Source organism: Danio rerio, chromosome 1 (assembly GCF_052040795.2).
Source record: "Danio rerio strain M-AB ecotype USA chromosome 1, GRCz13ab, whole genome shotgun sequence".
NCBI classification, from domain to species: Eukaryota; Metazoa; Chordata; class Actinopteri; order Cypriniformes; family Danionidae; genus Danio; species Danio rerio.
In genome coordinates, this window is record NC_141021.1 from 25,482,099 (window position 1) to 25,494,282 (window position 12,184).

General features: G+C 37.4%; 1 protein-coding gene across 7 annotated transcripts in view; it reads right to left on the minus strand.

The window, feature by feature from the left end:
* lrba (LPS-responsive vesicle trafficking, beach and anchor containing) overlaps positions 1-12,184 on the minus strand; it is a 410,338-nt gene that overhangs the window by 198,483 nt on the left and 199,671 nt on the right. For all 7 annotated transcript variants that reach the window (XM_087237193.2, XM_087237191.2, XM_087237187.2 and 4 more), the window contains exon 36: positions 1,881-2,047. In XM_087237193.2, coding sequence (XP_087093319.1) covers positions 1,881-2,047 — 167 coding nt within the window. The remainder of the gene's footprint in view (positions 1-1,880; positions 2,048-12,184) is intronic.

Sequence of the window (12,184 nt, forward strand, 5' to 3'; positions counted from 1 at the left end):
TCTGGTCCCATCTGGACCAAAACGCTGCACTTAAATATACCAAACAGACAACAGCTGACTGAAACTTCAATGTGCGTTCTGTTACTGTGTGAGGAGATGCATCTTTCCATACCTGAAGGTGGCAGTAGTCTGTATTGTCATTCAACAATAGAAAACCTTGTCATTTTCACTGTACTTTTTCAATAACCACAGAGGGATTCACTTGTACAAATACACTCACCGGCTACTTTATTAGGTACACCTGTACAACTGATGGTTAAAGTAAATTTCTAATCAGCCAATCACATGGCAGCAACTTAATGCATTTAGGCATGTAGACATGATCAAGACAATTTACTGCAGCTCAAACCGAGCATCAGAATGGGTCAGAAAGGTGAATTAGGTTACTTGAACGTGTCATGGTTGTTGGTGCCAGACGGGCTGGTCTGAGTATTTCAGAAACTGCTGATTTACTGGGATTTTCGCGCACAACCTTCTCTAGGGTTTACAGAGAATGATTAGAAAAATAGAAAATATCTAGTGAGCGGCAGTTCTGTGAGTGCAAATGTCTTGTTGATGCCAGAGGTCAGATGAGAATGGCCATACTGGTTCGAGTTGATAGAAAGGCAACAGTAACTCAAATAACCACTCGTTACAACTGAGGTATAGAGAAAACCATCTCAAAATGCACAACACGTCAAACCTTGAGGCGGATGAGCTACAGTAGCAGAAGACCCCACCAGGTGCCACTCCTGTCAGCTATGCACATGAATGTGAGGCTACAATTAGCACAGGCTCACCAAGATTAGACAATAGAAGATTGGAAAAACGTTGCCTGGACTGATGAGTCTTGGTTTCAGCTGTGACATTCAGATGGTATGGTCAGAATTTGGCATCAACAACATGAAAGCATGGATCCATCCTGCCTTGTATCAAAAGTTCAGGCTGATGGCGGTGGTGTAATGATGTTGGGGATATTTTCCTGGCATACTTTGGGCCCATTAGTACTAATTGAGCATTGTGTCAACGTCGCAGCCTACCCGAGTATTGTTGCTGACCATGTACATCCCTTTATGACCCCAGTGTACCCATTTTCTGATGGCTACTTCCAGCAGGATAATGCGCCAAGTCACAAAGCATGAATCATTTCAGACTGGTTTCTTGAACATGACAATGAATTCACTGTACTCGTTTGGCCTCCACAGTCACCATATCTCAATCCAATAGAGCACTTTTGAGATGTGGTGGAATGTGAGTTTTGCATCATGGATATGCAGATGACAAATCTGCAGCAACTGTTTGATGCTATCATGTCAATATGGACCCTAATCTCAGATGAATATTTTCAGTACCTTGTTGAATCTATGACAAAATGAATTAGGGCAGTTCTGAAGGCAAAATAGGGTCGGTGAGTGTATGTCTGATTAACTGAAAATATATACTGATTGCTAATATTTGAGAAATGCAACAAGATGACAACTGGTTCTTTGTGTTCCCTCTCTCAACCCCAAACAAACTAGCCTGACAGGTGATCACAGATGGCCCAGTGTTGACCAATGGCCAACTGTCACCAATGATTTGGTGAGTCAAAGGCCTAAACAGTGTGATAAAATAATGCTTTTAAAGAAAGACTTGAGTCATTAGAAAACCAAGTCATTAGCCTTAACAGCATTTCAAATAACCCTGTTCGAAACATCAGGTAAGACCCATTGTTGGTCCCTTCAGAAGTCAGTGATCAGCATGCTTGGTCATAACAAGCTATAAATTGAAAAAATAGAAAATTCAGACCAGATATATGTCTTTAAACCAGAAGTCAGACTAGCTTAGTCTAGTATTATATACTTTAGTGGAATTTTACAAAGAGCATTTGATCCATTTAAACTGCAAAAATGAAATTGTACCTGAAAGCCGAGCTGCCCCATGCACCATGTTTGTCTGTGAGGATGTTTACAATCTTCTGGATGAGCTGCGTGGACGTCACATGATCCCGGTACTTGGCGGCCCTGATCAGGTGATCACACATCTTCTCCTCATCGCGTTTCTCAGCTGAATATTGAGCACAATGAGACTGCGGACAGAAGAATAAAGCAACACTTAATCATCACAATATCGTAGGCATTCATTCAAAACACGTTCACTATAATGCGCCACATATGAAAGTTACTTGGAGGCACAAGTCTGTTCCTGTGTTACTTTCACTTGAGAAGAATGCTGTCCATCAGACCAGATGTAGAAAAAGAAGCATACTACATCATTAGTGTGTGTGTTGACACCTGAGCTTGTGTGTGTGTGTGTGTGTGTGTGTGTGTGTGTGTGTGTGTGTGTGTGTGTGTGTGTGTGTGTGTGTGTAGTAAATCCATACACACAGGAAACAAATGGAACTCTGGGTCATTTCCAGCCCATTGTCACAGTGATTAATAACAGTGGACATGTATTTGCTAATGCCTTTGGGCTACACTAAAAAATGTAGAACCTACCCATAATGCACAAGGAGACATTTTTCTTTGTCAGAATTTGTTATCAGAAAAGCCTTTGAACTCGAATGTGATTCTTTACGCAAACACCTAACACTGCAAACATCCTTTTGCTAGAACTTAAATTACGTTTTATCTGTCGGTACCAAAATAGAGGAGTAAATGAATAAGCAGTCCTTTGTGAAATCCCGTGTAACAATCAGAATCAATAAATCAAGAGATGAGCTACAAAGCTGGTACGAATTCAACCCAGAATAAACGAAAACCGTGCTCAAAGCACAAAACAACATGGCTTGATTTTTTCCTCGGTGCCTCTTATCTGATTCTGATGCAACGTCTAGCAAACAGCAATCAAGCGGAAAGGTTACAGCAACCACTAAGGCTTGTTTTAATGTAATTCCCTCTGCTTCATCCATTGCGTGTTATGACCCTAAATTAAATTAGCCTTAGACAGCACCCGCCTCAGACAACAAATACAGTAAAAGCAGTGGTCTGGTGTGCAGCGGCAGCAAACGAAGAAGCCTGCCTCTGTAAAGTTAGCGGTAAACGCTCCAAAGTGCCTTCTAATGGGCCCTCCTCTCCAATTTGAGGATCGACTCTTCATGTATGACAGAAAATCCATAGAGATAAATCACATTAGAGGGGCTTCCCTCTCGTAATTATCAATCTGTGTCTCATTTTGCTGTTCTTAACTCTGCAGTGACCTTAAAGCCACGAGAAGAGGACAGAGGAATAAAAGAGAGATTAAAATGTAAAGGGTGAATGTTCAAATGTGAACCTATTTGGATGTCTGGGGTAACAAAAGAGTGGGAATAAAAGAACGGAAATAAAGTCAGCGATTTGTCTTTGTTCTGCACAAAAGGTCACATCTGCGAAAGAAATGGAAAATTCTGGCTGAGTAGCATTTATTTTGATTAGAAAAGGAAAGCAAAAACAAGAAATTTAAACATGTTTTGGCCACAGTAATAGATGCACAGATAATTAGTGATTTGAAAAATAGGTTGTTGTTGTTGTTATTATTATTATTATTTTATGATACCATCCTAACAATTGAATCCTTTAAGAAATGGAATCAGAAAGGTTTGAAAAAGGTGCTGTCTAAACCTTATCAGAATAGAAACAAAAAGAGCATTCATCCATATTTTTCCATTATTCCCTTCTCAGAGTGATTAACACATTATTAATTAGCTGTCACGAGTTCAAACACTTTGGCATAAACAGGCACTTTATCAACTAGTGTCAACGGCACCAAATCCCTGAGCTCCATAATGGGCTTGGTAATTTTCATGAACTTCCTGACAAATGGCTTCCTTGCAGCTGAGCATACAAGTTGAATTATAGGAAACATTCAGGTGAAAAGCATAGCAGTGGCATTATCATCACGTTTGGGGCTGTTATTCTGTAGTGACATCATAAGGCTTTTGGAAAGCCTACGAGGTGACCTTAATTCAAAGGGTCTCGCACATGTTTGGCAGTCCGCTGAAGGAGGAACCACAATCTCCAGTCACAGCGCAGTTGAAGTTAAAGCCATAGAGGCTGAAGCAAAACCATGAAAGCGATGTGTTTATGACTTCAGACAGAGTAATCATCCACATCTCCAAATGTTCTGTGTTCTGCGGAACTGAATCGGACAGGGTCAGCACTCATTTCCTTCAATGGACTACACCCATGACAAACCATTAGAGCCATATTATTATCAAAACTTTAACGGTATCGTCCACAGTAGTCTAAAACTATTTAGTCAGCATTACAACAAATGTCTATGTAAACTGCACACATTCCTATTTCTAAATTTATCAAAGGAAACTGCATTTTAATATTATATTTAAACTGTAATTATCCCACAGAGAATTGTATTGTATTTTTTTATTAATTGATTCTTTTATTGTACAAATACAAACATGTAAACTATACTGTAACAGGTCAGGTGATCCACTGGCTTATTTCCATTGACTTAATTGAGAAAGGCTTTGTTCAAGCTTTATTTACTTATAAGTCAACCCCAGCTAGTATGTTTTACAAATGTTAAAAAAAATTCTTTATATGTTAAATATTGAATCATTATAAATAGCATTATCATTGGATGCTTAACTTGTATACAATTATTTACATAAAAAAATCTTCAAAACAAATTTAAACAATTGCTATTCTTATTCACAATTCAGCTATCTGCTTGAGTGTCATTTTGTTGACAAGAAGACATTTTATAAAGACATTCTCTGCATGCTTCCTTCCAGAAAAGTTGTAATGTCAAAAACATAGTGGCCTTCATGTTTTGTAAGAAAAAAAGATCTAGGGTATATGCAGGAATACTAAAGGTAATTTCAATACATTTTAAAGACTTTTTAAAAACTTTCTCAGAATATTTTAAGACCTCATCACCACTTCAAGTTCAAATCAGTATCAAACCTTTAATTTAATAAAAAGTTGCTAATAAACAGCAACTAATAATAAAACTAATAAATTGATGGAGCACAATCATGCAACAGAACTCAACAGATAAGCTTGGAAGAAACAAAGCTCGATAGAATCAATTGTGCAGTTGTTTTCAGGGACAGGCTTCAGCCACTGTCTAAACTCATCTTTCTCCAACTAGGAGTATGCAAACTTACATTTTTCAACTTACAATTAAGTGACATCACCCAAACAGAGGACCTTGGCCGAGCATGCCTCGGCCCAAAAAAAAATTTCAACGATCAAGCACACCATTGCTAATATTAGGAAGAAAATAAATATATATGTATGCTTTTTTGGAGTCAAAAACTTTGCACAATGCTTGCACAATATATAAAACCTTGTAAAAAAAAGTGACTAAGACTTTTTAATACCTTTTAAGGGCCTTAATTTTCTCATTATTGATTTATCAAATTTTAATACTTTTTAAGACCCCGCGGACACCCTGTTTATGAATGTATAGTTGACCAATCTTCAGGGGCAGACATAGTATTTTGAGGGCCCTAAGCAAGATATGGGACCCTAGCATTGAAACTCAAAACACTGTTTGTCTTTACTAATATTTTTTTCCCTGTTTTGTAAATAGACTAAATGCATGTTATAAAAATATTTTCAGTGGAACCTTTATCTACTTAATGTAAAATGAAATATAAAGAATTTACAAATTATTATCAACTATGTACAGTTAATAAGCCATATTTTTGATTAGATTTTAATATTTGCATGTGCACTTAAAAAAAGTAAAAACATGAAAATCTTAACGGTTATAGACAGATTTTACAACTTATGATAGAACATTTATAAAAGAGTTATACGATTAATATGGCATTGGTATTGGTCCGGTCCCCTAATTCCATGGGGCCCTAAGCAGCTGCTTTCCTCTCTTTTTGGTTAAGTCCACCCCTGTCGATCTTACAAGGAAATGCAGCTATTTTACATATTTTCAGAAAAGTGGCTAATTCAAATTTAATTAGTACGAAAATGTGCGATTTGATACGCGGTGGCGCAGTAGGTAGTGCTGTTGCCTTACAGCAAGAAGGTCGCTAGTTCAAGCCTCAGCTGGGTCAGCTGGCGTTTCTGTGTGGAGTTTGTATGTTCTCCCCGTGTTCGCGTGGGTTTCCTCCGGGTGCTCTGGTTTCCCCCACAAGTCCAAAGGCATGCGGTATGTGAATTATAGGCTAAATTGTCCATAGTGTATTTGTGAATGAGTGTGTATGGATGTTTTCTAGAAATGGGTTGCAGCTGGAAGGGCATCCACTGCATAAAAACATGTGCTGGATAAGTTGGTGGTTCATTCTGCAGTGGTAACCCGAGATTAATCAAGGGAGTAAGCTGAAAAGAAAATTAATGAATGAATGTATGATTTGTAAAACCAGAAACCTCAACCCTTAACCCAACCATCATTGGGGCATGAGCAAATTGTACTAAAATGTACAAATGAGAACGTACAACTCTTCACAGTGATGCAGTGGGTAGCACGATCACCTCACAGCAAGAAGTTCACTGATTCAAGCCCTGGCAAGGTCAGTTGGCAAATCTTTGTGGACTTTTCCCCGTGTTAGCTTGGGTTTCCTCCAGGTGCTCCAGTTTCAAAGACATGCATTATGGATAAACTGAATAAGCTAAATTGGCTAAAGTGTATGTGTGTGAAAAAGTGTGCATGGGTGTTTCCCCAGTGATGGGTTGTAGCTGGAAGTGCATCTGCTGCATAAAGCATTTGCTGGATAAGGTGGTGGTTCATTTCACGGTGGCGACCCCTGATTACCAAAGGGACTAAGCCGAAAACAAAATGAACAAATGAAATCGTACAAATTCATTTGATTTAGCGACTATGTCACAAAGTTTTGGATTGTTGTGTCATTGTGTTGTTTACAAACCATATCAATATTATTACTATAAAAACTAAGCTCTACAAATTTATATTTTAGAGCAAACAAACACACTAATATTCCAATGACTGTGCAATTTATCAGGGTAAGCATATCCTCATAGGCGGCAATGTTACCCTCTCCTCCCTAAACAGGGTAGCAAGGTTAAACAAAATAATCATCATCTGCCAGAGAGCAGAACTCATTATGTGCATCAGCCCCTGCGTATGCGAGTTAGTTAGTGCAACATGACATGGCCAAGCGTGCATGTAAGTCTAAGCATTACATCCAAAGTGAAGGGTCTGCAGTGTTTCTCATAGAGCGAGTGAAAACAGCAGGGATCTTGTTAAACTGCTTGATTTGCACTCTGTTGACAGTGAAGTACACAGCACAGTCACTATCATCTTCCTCCTCTCCTCGCCGGTCCCTCCCTCAGGGTTTCATTTACAGCGGGAAACTGTCCTACTGATGCCTCTGTCCTTGCAGCATCTGAGCCAATGCAAATACAGTGCAAAGGATATGCATGCGCCACTCCGAGAAACAAAATGAAAATCGAAGGGAAAAAAGCATATGCCATGTCATTCAGCCAATCAAATCCAAGAGATTTTCATTGCACTTGATCTTTTGACCCACTTTCTTTCTGAATTTGAAGTCACTGTGTTGAAATTGTAGCCAAGGGAATTCAGACAAAAGCAAGCCCGGAAAGCGAAAAAGTGACAACCAAGAAAAATGACGGCTTAAAAGTACAATAGCGAACAAAAGTCACCGAATGACAAAGGCTGACAGGCACTTCAATTCTGGAGCGATACTGCTGTCAGCCGACGCTTCGGTGTATTGATTTCCCTCCATCTCTTGTTCCCTGGGCGATAGATGGAGCAGCAATCCAGTGCAAAGCAACTAGAGAGAGAGAGAATATGCTGCCACCCCCATTTCTAGTCAGGGTGACCATCAAGGTTAACACAGGTGCAACAACTTATCAAAGTATCTCTGGCTTCCCTCTATCCCTTTTCTCCCTACTTCATTTTGTGCTTTTAATGGACTAGTCACAATGTGTAGATGGCAGATTCTTCATCTTTTCTCCCATCCCCTTTCCAAAAAAAAAAAAAAAACAGGCATTTCTGTAGTTCCATTACTCTACACGGGCCACAGGCAGGTGACTCTGGCAACTTCAAGGTCACGGCGGGTGAAAAATAGTAGGAATTAACTGTCCTTTTGAGGTGAAAAATAGTCAAATGAAGGAGATGTGCGGCCAGTGAAAAATGAACATGTCTGCCAGCAGGCGAAGAGGAGCAGGTGTGGATGAATGTGAATGCGGGATAATGTTTTTACTTCTAGTAAATAAAGGAAGCACTGAAACCAATGAACAGCAGACTATGAACGCGGGGCTGCTGTAGAGAACGTGATAACACAGGTCAAATAAACAGTCTGAAAGGATATCTTCACAAGCATGTGAAAAATGTTTTTTTGATTATATAAATATAACAGGTTTAAAGAAGAGCAAGAAATGGGTTATTGTGATCGAGTGTCAACACTTTAATGTTAAATGTGTTGAACAATTTCCCTGCTCTTTTCTTCTTATCGCAGTGCAGCTCAGAAAAAAAGACTTGAATGTACAGTTGAAGTCAGAATTATTAGCCCCCCTTTGATTTTTTTTCTTTTCTTTTTAAATATTTCCCAAATTATGTTTTACAGAGCAAGGAAATTTTCACAGTATGTCTGATAATATTTTTTCTTCTGGAGAAAGTCTTATTGTTTTATTTCGGCAAGAATAGAAGCAGTTTTTAATTTTTTAAAAGCCAATTTAGGGACAAAATTATTAGCCCCTTTGAGCTATATATTTTTTCGATAGTCTACAGAACAAACCACCATTATACAATAACTTATCTTGAAAAATATCTAGTAAAATATTATTTACTGTCATCATGGCCAAGATAAAATAAATCAGTTATTAAAAATGAGGTATTAAAACTACTTTGATTAGAAATGTGTTGAAAAAAATCTTCTCTCCGTTAAACAGAAATCAAGGAAAAAAAGTAAACAGGGGGTTAATAATTCAGGGGGGCTAATAATTCTGACTTCAACTGTGTGTGTGTGTGTGTGTGTGTGTGTGTGTGTGTGTGTGTGTGTGTATATATATATATATATATATATATATATATATATATATATATATATATATATATATATATATATATATATATATATATATATACACATTTTTTTTTTTTAAAGGATCATTTTAATGAATGATCTTGTGTTCGTCTTTATAAATAATCTTTGAATTGACTCAAAATGTTGAAACATTCAGCAATAAAAGAATTCCGGGCAAGGGTTCGATTTTGATCATTGATTGGAACTATTGGCATTAAAAAAAAGAGCAAAACATTGACAATAATGTTTAAAATAAAATATTTAAAAAAATATAACATATTAAGCGATGGTTAGTAATAGGGCTGGGTGATAAAATTGTTATCAACTTTTTTTGACCAAACACCATTGTCAATATCAAAAAAAAGTTTGGTATGAAGTTTCGGTATGAAGCTATATAGTTTTATCAAAATGTGGCTGCTGAGCGCATGCCTTAGAAGCAATGCAAATTTATGTAAAACATCTGAACTTTTCGGAATGCCGCGAGCACACCGCAATTCATGCAAGTACAACTAACCAATCTGCTTCACACTTTGTATGGATTATACACATTTCAGTAATAACGGCAGACTAATTATCTGAGACAAACTCAGAACATCCAAATACTGCAGTGCTTTATATTTTTCTCCATACTTGTATCAGAGCTGCAGCAATGATTTGTTCGTTTGACATCTTTTGAGAAAATGCTTGATGGTCACCTAGCTACGAGAGACACCAGGAGAGCACGAGCACAAAGCAAATGGTGAAAGAAACCATGCACTCATGCTTGTCACTTCAGGTCAGAATAACAACATATCAGTGCAGTGGCTAGCAGCAGTGGGGAGATTATAAATTTTAAAAAAAGCATGTAAGGATGTCGCCAGAGTGGTTTCTTTTCTTCCCAGCCACTAGCACCCCATCTAATAGATTTTTTAGCATATGGGCTAATCTAGTCATTCAACTTCACAATTTGTAATGTTGCAATATGAACTTGAATAATGAAATAATGTACTTGAAAGCTCAGATTTGATTGATTGTTTTTTTTTTTTTATGTTTTTTGAGTTTGATGTTTATTGTATCATTATTATTCACACCATAAAGTTTGCTTTGATTGTTCAGCGTTTACACTTTACCATTGCACAGACTTTTAAAATTTTATTTATCAAGTTTAAGAGTCTCTTGAACACTTATGTTTATTTTATTATAAAGAGATCAGATATTTTGTCTAAATATGTTTGTTTTTGACTATTAAACAATTTGCCTTAGTAATGTTGGTAAATTAAAATAAAGCAGTTAAAAAATCATAATACACCTAAATGGATTGGTAAAAAATATTAAATAATTATCGATACCAAAAAAATATAAAACATGATATTGAGATAAATGTTTTTTTTTTGTGATATCGCTGTCACAATCACCAGCGATTTAACAACCAGCAATTGCTGGTAAACATTTACATAAACTACAAATCTGCCATGTTATGGAATACATATTTAGTCATGCAACACACACACACACACACCTGCTCTAAGTCACCAGTGATTGCAAACACTTACACAGCTGAAGCTGCTCACAGCTTGATTACTTGGGCTGCGTCCGAAACCGCATACTTCCATACTATATAGTACGCTAAAATCAGTATGCGAGCCGAGTAGTATGTCAGAATTCATTGAATTCGAAAATCAGTATGCGAGAAGTACCCGGATGACTTACTACTTCCGGCGAGATTCTGGAGTGTGCATCCCATGCACGCTGCGCTATCCCATGATGCCCAGCGAGAGAATTCATGAATGGGAGTGAAGCGACGCAAATGACGCAGGTAGGTCACGTGACCATGACAAAATGGCGGATGTAGTACGTCCGAATTCCATTCATACTTTTCACATTCGTACTGTATAGAACGTACTTTTCTAATGGCCGAGTAGTACGCTTACATTCAAATGCAGTACCTACTGAGTAGTAGGCGGTTTCGGATGCAGCCTTGGACTATAAGAGCAGCACAAACACACAAAACGTTGCTGAGTCTTGTTATCTGCTTAGTGGCATTACAACGCATTACCTTTGTCTTACTTTTGACCATCGTTTAATTTGTTTGTTTTAAGTTGTCTGCTGTCTGCCTTGTGACCATCTGCCTGTTATTTTAACAACGACTCTGGATTGCCCGTATACTTCTGTTTGCCCCCGTTTTGACCATTGCTTACCTGACCTCACTAATAAACCTGCATTTGGATCTGCACCCCTGTTGTCAGCGTCACATACCTGTCACAATTGCACAGCCCTAGTTAGTACTAGTTTATTGAAGTCTAGTATAAAGTTATTATTAATGTAAAATCTGCTGTCTAACAACATCATCTCCCAACCCAGTCTAACTTTGCATTTTGTCTAAACACTTTCCTATCCTAATAAAGGCAAAAACAAACACACAAAAAGTAGTCAATTTTTTTTTTTATTAAATCATATTGATGCCATAAAAGTAAAAAAAAAAATACAAATAAAAAAAAGTCTTGTAATAACCCCCAGTCTAGGGTTATCCAATGAGTGCCCTAATAGTGTTCAACTATATTCTATTTCTAAATGCATCCAATCAGTGGTCTTGTCATTTCCTTCAGACAGAACCATTCATGCCATTGTCTTGACCCATATTTAGGCTAACTGAAGTTGCTTTGAGCCTCAGCTAATATTACGTGCATCAAGTGCCCTCTAAATGTGTTAAACAGCCTGTTGCTCTAAACCAGGGGTGTCCAAACGTTTCCTTATGAAGGAATAAAAATCAAACTTGAGTGCTATTTCATTCTATTTAAAATCTTTTACTTTTTCTCAGGTAACGTGTTTTGGCTGAATGCAAAGATGAGTTAATATTTATTTATGTAACCACATACACTGATTCTGCACATTTGACTGATTGCTTGCCTTTATTTCCTATGTATAAACTTATTGTACTTCATACTTTTATAACGGCTATTATTGATTATTAAAACTGATATTCAGCAAAATAGAGGGTGTGTTTAATATTTTTCGAAGAAAATGAAAGGAGGCAGTAATGTTATAGGCTCTGTTTTGTTATAAATATGCATACAGTGAAGATAATGGTCATATAAATATGTAGCCATGCCACGTCTCGACATTTTGTGTCTGTTAAGTTAGTATCAAATTGAAAATAGTCAATTCCTTAAATTATGTTTTCGTATTATTATTAAGATAGTGAAACAATGCAGCCAGGGTGAAGTGCCTACACTGTTCCCTTCAAAGATTTACCCCGCATGTCCACAGGAGTTTTTTATA